The 14,509-nt window shown below is 44.5% G+C and overlaps 1 protein-coding gene across 18 annotated transcripts in view; it reads right to left on the reverse strand.

Annotated features, from left to right (window-relative positions):
• Nucleotides 1–592: 592 nt before the first annotated feature.
• KCNMA1 (potassium calcium-activated channel subfamily M alpha 1) overlaps nt 593–14,509 on the reverse strand; it is a 718,149-nt gene continuing 704,232 nt past the window's right edge. For 11 of the 18 annotated variants that reach the window (XM_072823726.1, XM_072823725.1, XM_072823745.1 and 8 more), the window contains one exon: nt 593–8,172. In XM_072823726.1, the coding sequence (XP_072679827.1) occupies nt 8,018–8,172 (155 nt within the window). In that variant the 3' untranslated portion in view covers nt 593–8,017. The remainder of the gene's footprint in view (nt 8,173–14,509) is intronic. The other 7 variants (XM_072823727.1, XM_072823744.1, XM_072823730.1 and 4 more) reach the window with 1 other exon arrangement.

Raw genomic sequence — 14,509 nt, forward strand, 5'->3', positions numbered from 1 at the left:
CTTGAGACAAAGTTCCATCTACTGCCCTATTGGGGGTGAGTGCGGGCAAGATGAGTCAAAACTTCAGGAGGTTGTCCTGGGCTTGGATCATCGAAATGCAGGAGGAATGAACATCACTTCACGGTGCAGATGTCAAAAAGGTGTAGCCAGCTTGGGAGCAGGTGGCTGAGGAGAGAAGGATTCAGCTGTCGAAGGGCCAGTTTGAAGGCTGCCTAGGTCCTTAGGGGCTTGCATGCAGGAGACCTCTGCAGGAGCATGTGGTCCCTCTGGCCATGGTGTGGCCCTGAAGGGTTCCCGGGCCCCACAGCTAATGACAGCAGTTCTCTCTCTCATCCACTGTCCATTGTAGACTTGAGCTAGTGCCCACTGATGGTCTCCTTGCACCTGTAGGGGTCTATTTGCACTTGGAGCTGGAAGGGCAATGGAAAGGCAAGCCCATGTCTCTGATGAACTTTGCCTTCATCAGAGAGAGCTCAGCTGTCCTACAGGGATGCAGGGACCTTGCCACCACCACCGCCCACCCCCCTCAAGCCCCCACCCCCACCCCACCCCCCGCAAGACATGAGTACTACAGAAACACAAAGAACACCCGTTGTTTTAGAACACAAATACATAAATTTTTAATCTGCGAAAAATACAAAATGAAACCATGTACAAGTTATGTACAAACCCTTTTTACAAGACAAGAGAGTTATCACTGGTTGTTACAGATGACGGAGTTGGGTAGATCATTTCAGAGCACCAGCATTTATCCTCCCCTCCCATCCTGGTCAGTCAGAGTAATTAATCATAATCAGAATGCCGACAATCAAAAGTTTGAAAGACGGATGAATAAGCCACGCTCTTTTTCCTTCATGAACATGTAGGCTGACCTCTGTGTAAGTGTACTTTTTTTTTTCTTTGTCCACTGAAGAAACACCGAGTGCAGGTCTGGGTGTAAAAGTGGGGAAAGGTTTCTTTTCAGCATCTGGGTGGTGGGATGTGGGCCAGAAGTCTTAGGCAGGATGCGATTGTGCCACCTGGGAATGGAACATTTTTAATTAGGAGTTCCAGGCCGAGTTTGGTTTATGTCTGAAATGTTGCAGTTCTGGTCAAATGTGTCTCAAGCCGTACTTAGCGGAAGGAAGGGAAAGGGAACACGCCGCTCTGGGGCAGCAGGGCTTTGGTTTAGCGTGGAAGTGGGGCTCTGTCAACCTTGTTGGCAGGGATCCCTTCTCTGCTGGCTGCCTCTCACTTTGACCCTGAATCCCGTGTGAGGAAAGCTCTGCTTTGCTCTGGCAGGCGTGTGTCAGTGCCGTGTGTACTTTCTCATCTACGATTCTGAACAGCCAGCCCAGTAATGCTTCCTAAGGCAGGCCCACTGGAGAGCTTTGGTGTCACGTTTGTCCCTGTTCTACTGAATAGCTGGGTGGAGGAGAAGAAGCACAGATGTCCTTCTGTTGGATAGAAGGGGATAAACAGGCCAAAGGAAAACTTTTTAAACTTAAAATCTACCTAGAAATTAGAGTCTGTTTTCAATGGGCCAAAAAAAAGCCTCTCTCCTCCTGCTGCCTGTCCAGAAAAGCCACCAAAGCAAAGTGATTGTCATATTTGTTTTAAGAATGCTGAAACTGAAGCTTCCAGTGTGTGCATTGTTTGGGGGGCGGGTAGGGGAAGACTAATGGGGTGACATGAACAGGTAGAGGAAAGAAGAGGCCCAGCACCTCTTTTGAATCCTTCTCCAGGAAGATGTCGGTAGCCTAGAAGTCCTGCCGACCCTGCATTTCCCATGGCATCCAAAGCAACACATAGCAGCCAACTGATTGCCCAGCCTGAGCCAGGACTCATGACAGGCCCGGGGGATAAAGACAAATAAGCAAAGTTCTTGCCCTTATCAAGTGAGTGCTTTTACTGAGGAGTCATCATCTCCGGTACCCTTCATCTCCAACCTCATAAATGCCTCATCCTTTCTTTCTCAGAGTTTCCCTCTCTTGCTTGACATTTTCCTAGTTCTGGAGTAACCTAGATCTCCTATACCAAGAGTATCTACTTACGGTGTTCCTTCTAGCACCGATAAATATGGCTGTAGCCTTCTAAGAGTCTTTTAGGCCAGATGGCCTTCCCGACCTATGCTTCCTCCTTTGGAAGACTCAGTCACGCTCCGTACTTCACAAGTACCTCTGTGGGCCTGACTTCCAAATCCACAGGGATTGCTGGAAGCCTCTTCCCAGATCTACTTGTGCGCTCCTTTTGCCTGCAAGGCCTTCACTTATGGAAAGCTCTCAGCTTCTTCTACTCTGAATGAATCTAATACAACATTGCTCTGGTGCCCGCATTTGCTGGCTCCCCTTCCTGTCTTCCTTTCTTCTTTCCCAATCCTCCACGTGGTTCTTCCCTTGGGGACCATAGTCACTGTTTCTTTCATAAGAGCAGTTTCCAGAACCAGTCATTGCCCCAACACCTAATCCACACACCAGTCCTTACAACTAAACTTCTATAACAAGTATGATCCATGACACGTATCTGAGGAAGATAGGTGCTTCCTATGCTATTTTAGACTTGGAAAGTGCACCCTTGAGAACTCCATGCTGCTAAGAAAAACGTCTAGCTTTGCACATGCGCTCCTGATGACTTCCAGGAGAAACTGACATCTCAAAACTTTCAACCTAAAAAATGCACAGGCACTGGTTTCATCACTCTGTTTAAAACTTTTAGTGGCTTTCCATGGCTTTCTAAATCAAGTCTCAACCTCTTGGCTTGCCTCTTAAGACGGTTTATTTCCTAAGGTCTCATCTTAGATTTCTTCAGCTCCCCTGCAGGATTGTGTCACCAGAGACAAAATGGCCTTATGTATTGAAATCACATTCCCACCAATGAGCCATGGCCCATTAAGTTGCCTCTTCCTGGAAAACCTTCATTCTCTATATTTTTCTATAGCCATCTATTTCCCATTGAAATACCTCCAAAGCCCATCAAGCACTATATCACTCTGTATTCTTCCCAACAGATATAATTCAATGCAACCTCTCCTTCTTTTCCACCCAAAGCACTAACTCTTGCCACCACATACTTGTACCTGGATGATGGTACTTGAAACTGCTGCTTATATCATTTTGTTTTTGTTCTTTCTTCCTAGCTCCTAGATGCATTCCTGGCTTGGCTTTTCTTTACATACTTAAGTCTCAGGTCCTTTCTCAAAAAATGAGGCAAAAAGGGAAGATTTGGTATAGAGAGTCTAACTCAACATTCTTCCCCTCAATCTAACCACATGAGGCTGTGGTATAATGCAGCCTCTAACTGGTGTTCTGCTAAAAGGTGGCTGTGTCAGGGCACACAGGCTCGTTTCCCTCATGTGTTCCAAGTGAGCTTGCCAGAGCAATGGCCAATTAGGCTCTGTAGTTCCTTGGGAAATAAAATTAAGGATAAAAGTATCCTCTGAACTGTCTTATTTTATGGCAATTAAAAAAAATAAAAAGAACAACTGGTATCGCATGGGCAACAAGCAACTACAGCAGGCTTCACTTAAGAAAACAATATGGCCATGCTCATACAAACTGGCTGGAAATTGTTTTTAATTACTACTCTCTCATTAATAAACCCAAAAGGTCGTATCACCACTTTATATGACCATGGATTAAAGTGCCATATCATCTCTGTTGGATAGAAAAATGAATGCACTTTGGGAACATAAAGTGAGTAGGGGAGGGGCAGAAAGGAAATTTGCCAGATAAGTTATAAGTGAAATCTCAGCTCCCTTTGCTTTTTAAAGAGGCTGAGGCAAGGCCTAAATAGTAAAGTCTCTTTGAAGGACCACAGTTGTTTTACCACCATTCCAAAAGCCACAAAGAGGAACAGGATAGAGAATAGGCAGACTACAGGGACAGAAGAGATAATGGACAGGTTCTGCAATGGAACACTATGTCCAAGTTGAATGGATTTGCTTGGTCTCCTAACAGTAGGCTCACATTCAAATCAATTGGTTTGGTATTCTTTTTTTCTCCCTCTTCATACCTCTCTTCCTCCTTTTGTTCTTTCCTTCCTTTCTTTCTTTACTGAGGTTTTCATTGAAAATGAAGAATGATAGATCAAAATTAGATAGGAATGTAAGTAATGAAGAAAGAGTGTACTAATGGAAGAAAGGAAATCAAATAAACAGGACAGGAAATGAAGTGAGAAGTTAGACAAGTTGCTTCCTAAAGCCCAGATCCACCTGTGGAAATAAAAATGAGGAAAAATGTCAGGAATCTGGGAGTCAGGAGACTCTAACTACATATTGAAAAGTGGAGATCTGGGTTAGAGATGAAGGGATTGACTGGAACTGAGCTTGGAGCCAAGAAAAAGGGCAGACAGGGCTGAGATGGAGACGTACACCATAGGAACACACAGAAAAATCTGACCCAATGTGACCCAAGAGAACCTGAATTTTGAAATTGCATTTTGAACCTAGGGAGACTCCAAAGTGCAAAGCAGAGGCATGAACCTAGCTTTCACGGGCCCAGGACAGAAACTGCACACCACTCTCAGGAGTATCACTTGGATGCTGCAGCAAGAGAACCATCATCCCAGCACAGGAGAAGATTGCTTCCAATGACTATTCCCACGCCCCTACTCCTAACCTAGCTTATGTCCTCCCAGATCTGAAAGACACCTTAGGACCATTTAGGTGAATCATTCTCATTTACAAATGAGGTCCTTGGGATTCCGAGGGTTTCAGGAACATTCTCAAAGTGCATAGCTAGTTATTTGCAGATATACCTCTTGAATGCTCATATTAAACCACCAGTAAGGAAGTTGCACTCTTTGACTTTCAGCATGAAAATAATCCCCAATTTTCTTCTGCTTTTTCAGTTTCCCCCTTTTTGTACCCTAACCAAATAGTTCTAATTCTCTGTTGTTTTAAGTCTTCAATTAAATTTTGTACAAAATACATCATAAGGTAACCCAAGCTTTGGAAGGAAAGAGCTCTGGGTGTTCCCCAACATGCCTTAGTCACATTTATATGTAAAGTATTTTATATTGGTTCAAGGTGATATTTTGAAATATATAATTGCCTGGATAAAAGTAAAAGTTTTCTTAATAAGAAAGATTATGGTGGTGATGATGTCTTTGTAAATAGGTGCTTTCTGATTTTTAAATACTGTCTTGATGAGTCTTTGATTCCCAAAGCACCCAAGAGTCTTTAGTTTGGATAAGGGCTTTCCTGGAACCCTAAAATGGGATAGGAGATCAGAGTCTTTCAAGACAGATGGTACCAATGATGACCATCATTGGTTTAAGTTTAATTTAGTCAGAAATATGGGTACTGGTCTATCACAGTGGGGTAAAATGATGACCTCTTCCCAGCCAGAGAGATCAACACATAGAAACTAATCAGGAAGCTCTAGGATTGGCTTGAGCCTTTCTGTGGTCTTACAACCTTGTTCTCACATCACTTTTAACTTACCCAGCACCAGTTTTTGCCAAAGGAGCTACCAACCAATCATTTTGCATACTTCGTCAAAAAAAAAAAAGCTTATTTTTATTTTCTGTCTCAGAACAATTTATTGTTGAATTGTTATTGAATTCGTTATCAAAACAGCATGAGCTCGGTCCTCTCCCATAGAGGAAAATAGATTCCTGCCAATTAGTTTTGGGAGTAGCACTTTGTTATAGGAAACCGTCTTAGTTGTTTGATCAAAAGAAAAAAAGAAGTTATCTATCAACAATACTGAAATGGAAAGGAGGAAAGAGAAAAGAAAAAAGAAAAGTTTAGATTTAAATCTCTGGCCATGGTGGTCATGGAGTTTATACTTCTGTTTCAGACTGACTTAGTATGGAAAGATGGGTTTGAGAGGCACAGGACACTGTTTATCTAAGGGAAGATCATTTAGGTGGCCACCATCGCCTGCCAAGGTTACTAAACAGTTCCAACAAATTTGGAAATGGTTATCGGGAAGAAGAGTGAAGAAGAGTCCACCAGGGTTCATGAAGGAAAGAAGAGCGTGGATTGATGTGAATGTACTAAGGTGACCCCAATGCAAAATCATTATGTAGAAGAAGGCCTAGCTTTCAAGAAAGTTGTGAAATCCTAACAAGGGATTCACCCCACAAACCCGATTTACTTCTGTTGGAAACCAGGAAATGTTCATAAGCCTGAATATAGACTGCTGACGTCATTTTAGTCTGCTGTGTAGACTAGTGATTGGTTATAAGTAGTTTTTAAACAATCCAATTGGACATACATTATATTCACAATACTTTTATAGAGCTACTTCTACAAAATGTGACAACAGGGTAACCACAGTCTGACAAGTCACTTCAGGACGGCGCCTACAAGGCGGAAGCACAACTACATTGGCTCTGCAGGAAGTAGACAGAGGTGGAAGCTCATTTTGCCTACACTGGTAATTGGAGTATTTAGTGGACGTATGTTTTCATGGTGATTTCATTGCGTGGCTCTGATTTGATTTGCACTAATATACTAAGTGCCACAGGGTCATGGCCTAAAGAATTAATGGAATAGATATCATGGGACTTTGAGGGGTATTTTGGTAAGTTTGGTTTCTTCAAGTGTCCACAGTTTACATTTTCAAAGAAAAGAAAAATCACTATCACATCCATGCTTCTCCATAGACCCTGATGACTGTATAAAAGATTGATCATTTTTGAAGTTGAAAGATTTGCTAAATCGTTTGGAACGTAACAGTTGCCGGGACGACTGTACACCGAGCATGCAAGCCACAGCAGAGCTCTGAGACTTGGTAATTGTGTCTGATGGCTAGAAAAATCTTTAAGCACAGTTGGAAGTGGCTGAGACATTTGATTTCACTGCTGGTCATTTTCAAAGGACTTTTCTAATAGTCTGTATTGAGGGCATTCATTGTTTTGCTGTTGTCGTTATTATGTTTTACACCGTTGCAGCAAGTTTGTGTGTTTTGTCCCAGCAACTAAAGGAAAGCCTGAAAAAAATAAAATCTGGGCAAAAGTAGTCTCCTTGACCGTGAAAATTTTCTGGCTTTTAAACAAAAACTCAGTGAGAAGAACGAATGCATTATCATATCCTATTGCTAAGTGAAACTATCCACTGGTGTTTACAAACTTTCAGGCTAAAAGCTCTGAGACCTGGGGAGTGGGGAGAAAAGTCCACCAGACCCTTACAGAGTTGAAATTACTGTGCTTGCGTGGGTGGTTTGGACATAGGAAATGAGAAGCATAACAGCATGGAGGAGTCCCCACCATTAGAACAACAAACAGAGCAGTATCTTGTGCGCATCTGGTCCTCAACTTTCACGTCCCAGGCGTGCTCACAACCCTCCTGGCATCGTTAGTTGGCTGGATAAACCTGATCTGGCAATTGTAGAAAAGCTGCAAGAAGGTCTTCCCTTTAAATATACGAACAAAAGGGTGAGAAAAACAGAATGAAAACTAAAACTACAAAAATATGACTTTCAACTGAGAAAATAAATAAGTTTCCATTTATTAAGAGCTGGTGTCGATGTAGCTAAAATACACACCCATCCAGGAAATTCACCTGCCCCCTTTTGTCTTCTTTTATGAATTTACTAAAATACATGTTTACATCATTGGACCATTTTAAAATTGTTTTAATAATCCATTTCCCTTCATTACAATTAACTGTGGTGGTGACCATCATTCTCCTCAAAGGAAAAGAGAAAAAGAAGAGAAATACGCATTAAGGAGTCTGGCCACTTACTCATTTTGATTTTGCATTGTTGAGATATAGGGAAGATATCTGACAATGAGAAAAAAAGAAAAAATATATTTTCTTTCTAATAAATAAAAATAATTTAAAATGCTAGAGGCTATACATGACTATTTTAGTACGTTCATTTATAAATGAAATCATTTTCTTTTCCAAAATACATGGAAGCAATATTCAAGGCAGACAAAGAGAAAGATCTGTCTACTTTATTTTTCTTGCAATTCTCGCTTATCCTAACGTTTCCACCAGTGATTCAGCATGTAAGAGGAAGAAAAGTCACATCACCATTTATGAAGTTTGTCAGGCTTTAAAAAAATAGTTCTGGTCTCCTGGGAGTCAACATTCATCTTCAACTTCTCTGATTGGTGGAATCAAGCTGCTTGTGGATTTATATTGGTTGATCTGGTTAGCCATGTGGGTACTCATGGGCTTGATTTGAATGTTTCTGGGATAGGCATTATCCGGTTCATCTGTAAACCATTTCTTTTCTGCTAAAGGGCAAAACGGATAGAGAACAAGAAGGAGAAATGAGAAGCTTAATTAGTCCTAGGGTAAAGCCTTTGGAAAGTTCATTGAAAAAAAAAAAAAAGCAAAAATGTAATCGATAGAAGCTGACAGTGAATAGTTGCTAAGAGATAGTGCAGTGTAGGGAGAACCACAGGACCTGGGGCAGCTCTGCTGCCTGTGACAAGTGATGACCAATGCACCCATGGGCCTTGGAAGCCCCGTAGGTGGACCTCTCAAAACAAAGAGTGGTTGGAAGAGGAACTCCAGCAATGCTCTCTGGGGTTCCTTTAGTGGCCTGGAAAGCTTTGGTAGGAAGGAGATGCTGAATATACCAAATATTAGGTGTGAACACTGTGCCTGAAGAGAGACTTGCGTGTTCACTGATTTGAGTGGAACGTGAGGGACATTGTCCCTGACACAGAGCCAGCGATCTAGCGTCTTATGCAGGATCTCCTCCTCCCAACCTGTACTTGGCTTTTTTTTTTTCTTTTTTTTTTTTTTATAACAGACACACTTGGTTGTATCTCAATATACCACTCTTCTTTGTTTTTCTTTGTTTGTTTCTTTGTTTCTTTCTTTTCTTTTCTTTTTTTTTTTTTTGGCAGCCATTTTTGAGGGTCTTAAGCCCACAGATTTTGCTGGGCAATGAGACTAAAAATCAGAACAGTAACCAATATTTTAAGACGATTTTGAGATGGTTTTTATTTCAAGAAAGAAAACTCTGTGTTGGTAGAAAGTTATGAAAAGAATTCCCAGTGGCAGTATCTTAACCGACTATCATAACCCAAGCTGTTGACAAGGGAGCTCGACAAAGTCTTGGCATTTCATTTCCACCCTAAATACAGAGTTGCCTGAGAGAGAAGGCTGAGTCAGAGCGTTGGGGGGGGGGGGTGAGTTAAGGGGGGGCAAGGAAAGGGCCTAGCATCCTCTCTGCACTTAAGTGCTATTTTACAGGGCTCAGGCCTTGCCCCTGCCTTTTTTCTAGGATTGAAACTTTCTGGGTAATCGGCCTCGTATACAGACATGAATAGACTGGGCAAATAGGACATTCTAATTTGGGAATCGTATTAGTGGCTTAGGAAAAGGAGAGAAAAAGGGGAAAAGCTTCCAGGCACACCCACTGCTCTAGAGACAATGGCCTCTTTTCTGCTATCAGAACAAGTCACAACTGCCTTGTCAGCGGTCCTGGACTGATACGTTCACAAAAATTGCTCACCTGGCTTGACACCTGGCTTGTGTGTGTGTGTGTGTGTGCGCGCGCGCGCGCGTCTGTCTGTCTGTCTGTCTGATAGGCTAATGATCTATAAATTCAGCATCTGCGATCAGCTTCACAACCGCTCTGCTTGTGTCTCCTCGAGGCGTACTCCGTTGCCGTGTCAAGTCTGAGCCCTCAGCCTAAACACCGTCGGGGGAGCTGGGGTGTCCTTGGTGAGAGCTGCTGGCCCACTACCCTTTGTTCAGCAGCTCAGTTTACACCCAGGACACTACTGTCTCTCGGATCATTCTCCACTCCCCTTTCTCCTGCTCTGGCTCTCTCACCTATTATAATTAAGTTCACTTTGATTTGAACAGATTGGACGATAGGAATTCATAATGCTACATCCTCACAGTGAAGCTAACTGATTAAGTGCTTTAAATTATTCCCCCTGACAGAATGATAAAGTTACAATCTGTTCTGAGATGATCTACAGCTTGCCAGACTCATACAGCTTCTTTCTACATTCATTTATCTTTTTGTCAAGCGGAGTTTTTTTTTTTTTCCTAAGCTTCAATTCCATAGATCTTTTAAAGTCATCAGCACATCTGAATTATTAATGAGGCTTTAGAGGCAAGGCTCCTGATGGACTGGTTAAAAAAGGTTGTATAGAAATCCAGGACTGTGTACACATCAAAATAATTTCAGCTCCATTTAAAAAACCATTTAGTTCAAGTGTGACATAGATGAACCATTATGCATTTGTGGAAACCAATTTTTTGTGATCTACGATTAAACTAACCTTTCAGAGAGGAGTAGCGTGTGATGGTTATCATGTTTTAAAAGCATTGCCAGGCCGCTGAAACAATTTCAAACTACGACTTTTTCCAATGGTTTATGTGTAAGGATGATTTTCAGAAGAGCTGAACCAGGCATCTGTGCTGTTTGCCTTAGCTGCCCTGGGTTTTGGCTGTGCCCCTGTGGGGACTGATTGTGCAAAGGGATTTAGTGCTAGGTTGGACATGCCAGGTTGGAAAGGAAACTGAACTCCGCTGATGGAAACGGGTAGGTCTTTTGGGCGAAAGACCTAAGACAGCTGCAATTTGCTGAAATTTTTACAACTGCTGCAGAGAATAATTGTTCAGAATTTAGTCTTTACAGTTCAATTCGAAGTTGGCATTTTGACCTTTCGCAGCAGAGAGAATATCAATTTCCTTCTGCTGTCGGTAAGAAAGAGAGCATTATTTCCCCGTTTAAGCTTCGTTCTCTCTTTCCTTCTATGCTTCTTGCCATAGAAGAAAATCTATGCAGAGTAGCACCTGTGTCTTGGCCATTCAGCTCCACACAAGAAGGAGCTGTGTTCAAGCACATCCTGGTGATGAGCTGAGGTTCTCGTTACGCCTGAGGAACAAGCTTTTTAATTTGGGCGCCTGGTCAGATATGAATATATATGTTGTTGGAGACTTGGTTGGGTAGGATGTCGAGGACGTGGAAATATGTTAATGCTCTGAGCACTCCGGTAAAATATCCAGGGGCAGAGGTATTTCACGGAGAGATTCTCCCAAAGGCCATCAGAGGAATGCACACTTTAACGGTCGTCAGCCACTTGTTTCAACAGAGAGTGTGCGGGGTATGATGAAGACACTTGGGTTTATGAATCTCGCCTTCCAAAGAAGAAACTGGGCCAATGGGAGGCCACCCCATGGGCCATGAGGAAGAACACTCAGGGAAGGGATTCAAATGGATGCTGAAGTGGTCCAGAAAAAAATCCAGATCCCTGAGTTTATCTCCTCTCCCCACCTCATGCCACAGGCCAGAAAGAGATTTCCAGGAGCTTCGTTTTTGTCCCGAAGATGGGAAGGCCGGGGGATCTGGCTGTGAGGGCCTCCTTGCCGCCAGAGGAAAACCGCTCCAATGGGGGTCGTGTGTGACCCCCCGGATTCGGGAGGGGAGGCTTTGTGGTCTCTGGCAAGTGACTGGTAGGGTGAGATGCAACCTGGACGTGGAGCGCAAGATGCCTCTGAGGGACCTGGCACTGCCCGGGGGGGTGGGGGGCACGGATGGAGCCTGGCCAGGCCCCGAGCTGTGCGGCACTGGCCCACAGGGAGCTGGGGGCTGCCAATGGGGGCAGTGGCCTGGAGGGGGAGGTGGATCTGGGGACTTGTCTGGTGGCGGCTGGCTCCCAGCAGGCCACTACCTAACCAATCGCAGCTACGGATCTTCTGTCAAATGGGCTCGTGGGCAGATCTTCCTCCCGCTGTCACCTGAAGGGAAGGTGCTCAAGCAGGTGCAGCGCTGAGCACAGGCCCAGGCCCAGGTGCAGAAGTGCCCGCACTTTCAAAAGCCACTCTGCCACTTTCTGGCCGGTGGCTCTGAACAAATCTGTCCTGCAGATTCCTTGGAACAGAGGTGCAAGCTGCCCCATTCGGCAGAGCTGGGGGAGGACTGAATGAGTAGGTAAAGTGCTGGCAGGAGTCTGGCGCTAAGGAAGCGCTGGGTGTTAGCCTGTCCTATGACCTTAGCATTTACACGAGCACTCTCTGTACCCGAGGGCTACGTGTGGCTGCACACTGAGATCTAAGGAACATAAACCGGGGTGCTGGCCTGCAGAACGGGGAGCTTGGCATTAGAGATGACCCAGGAGGATTTGCTTGGGTTATCTGCATTGGAAGGAAAGGAGAGAAAGGGGTGGCCCTGCATTCTTTCTGAGGGGTCCAGGGTGGCTACCCTGCTGTGGGGCCTGTATCCTTACAGATACAGATATAGATAACGGCTTTGTGCTCAACAGGTGCCCTACCCCACCCATGGGCCCTCTGCGTCTTCCATCGCTACTTCCATTCCTGAGATAGAAGGGCCCAGGATAAGAGCTAGGACTTCCCCAAGCCACGAGGAGCCTGGAGGAGTGGGGCTGGGGGTGGGGGGGACGACCCCAGACCTGGGCTGTCCTGGCTGCCTGGGCACCTGCAAGCAGGGAAACAGGCTGCGCTGTGAAAACTGAGCCTCTCCGCTGGCTCTGTGGCTTGTCAGTACTGTGGGATTCAGCCTTTTCACCGAACTGCTCCCCAGAGAAGAGTGCATTAAAGGAGAGGCGAGAATACAGCAATGGTATTTGGAATAATTGGCCCTCCTCCTGCTGTCCCACAAGCTGAGGTTTAGAGAATGAAGGTTCCATTTGGAGAGACAACAGCTGAGGACAGGAAGCCCCAACCAGGAGCTGGAGCCTGCAAAGGTAATGCTGTCTGCTTTCCCAGCTCACCTTTCTGGGACGCAGTCTGGCGTTGGCCCTCTGCCCAGCAGACCCCAAGGCCCCCAGAGGGACCCCACCCGTGCATACTGCCGTCTTCCCCCTCCGTGGGCAACGGACGGCTATTTCATAGACATAAAAACCATTCGCACCAGCAGCAAAGCAGCTTCCATTTATGAAAACTGACACTTATTTGCAATCGTCCATCATGACTCAATTTGCCTCTTTTAACCGAAAGTCTAATGCTGCCATTCGCTGGGCAGAGCAAACTGCCCCCTGCTCTGGGCCTTTTCTGGGGCCTTTGCCCAGCTGACACCCCGAGGACAGACTCTTCACTCTTTCCTTTCGGGTGGCAGGGGATAATCCCTCTCACCTCCCTTTACAATAGGTGCCATCTCCTGGTGGGAGACAGGCCACCGGCTTAGTGACAGGTGCCCACAGCCGCTTCTTCGTCGTGTTATGACAAAGCAGGGATGGGTTAAAGAAGCTGGCTGAGACACTGATTTTTACCCTGTCTTGCCCTGAAGTTTCCATACTTTCCTCTTTATCCTTCAGGAGCCTGTTGCTATAGGAACCTGTCAGGTTGATTTAATTGTCTCTGTTGGGATGCACACACCTTTAGGCTTTTCCCATGCTGAAGAAGATCCAGTCAAAGGTTTTTTCTGGTCATCTGAGATCTTGACAATGCTGGAGGGAGGCACAGTCTGTACCTCCGTCTCACCGGACTTCTAAGGAGCCCTGAGCCTAGCTCGAGAGAGCGCCAATGGCACAGCAGCATAGGGAAGCACCTAGAGGCACTCTTGGATCTTTTTTAAAGATAAGCCAAGGGAGTAAAGATAATTGATAACATGATGAAAGGTCTGAAAATATTTAAGTTCAAGATATTTCAAAAGATTTACTGGGCATTTATTATAAGGTTCCGGGTCACAACCTGTAATATTCATACGGAATTTGAAACTTCTCCCAGTTGTGGTAGGACTCTATGTCCAAGGGTCCAGCTTTCTCTTTATCCATTTGAACTGGCTTCAGGAAGGCCCCTGGGTAGCAGTCCTTAGGGATGTTGATGATTTTACGATCATCCGAGCAAGTTGTTGAGGCTGAGAAGGCTTCACTACACCTCCTGGTCTACCCACTTACTTAAGGTTCAGCCCTTTCAAAACCTAAAGCAAATTGGATTGAATGGCTTACAAATTGCTTCTCTTCTAGAACGGTACAGATAATTGAGTTTCTAGCTGTTGCTCTTTTTAAATGCATATACTTTCTCTTCAAATAATTCTTTTGCTCTCAACCTTTACCTACTTCTTTCTTCTTTCTTTTTCTTTCTTCTTTCTTTCTTTCTCTTTTTTCTTTCTTGCTTTCTCTCTCTCTTTCCTTCTTTTTTCTTTCTCTTTCCATTTCCTTCCTATTCTTTTATTTTTTCAGGGGAGCAGGAAGGGGAGAGACATAATGCGAGAACTTTGTGTGCTTCCTTCCTAAAAGAGGCTGAAAGGGGAATGGGGAAGTTTGGAGTCACATGGAAAACAAGGGAGGAGACTTTGTTCTATTGAGGGCAAGTAAAACATAGTAGTTTCAGCTAATGGAATAGAGGTCATAATGATTACCTTTTCATCATTGAATGTATCATTAGCCAAATGCTACAGTCAACTCTCAGTTGTGTGCCTAAAGTCCCGGGAAAATCCCAAAGTTTCATCTCATGTCACAGTCTGTTCCCACCCTGTTCCTGTCACAACATCATCTCATCAGAGCTGCTGACAGATTGTATATAAAACGCGTTTTGGCATCACTTCTCTCTATCTGCCCAATCTCTGGTTGGGATGTAACAAATGCCTGAAAGGCAGGCGGCAGGAGAGACTTGGATGACGCAGAGCCTGAGTCGTGAGGC

The sequence above is a fragment of the Canis lupus genome, chromosome 4, assembly GCF_048164855.1.
Source record: "Canis lupus baileyi chromosome 4, mCanLup2.hap1, whole genome shotgun sequence".
Classification (NCBI taxonomy): Eukaryota; Metazoa; Chordata; class Mammalia; order Carnivora; family Canidae; genus Canis; species Canis lupus.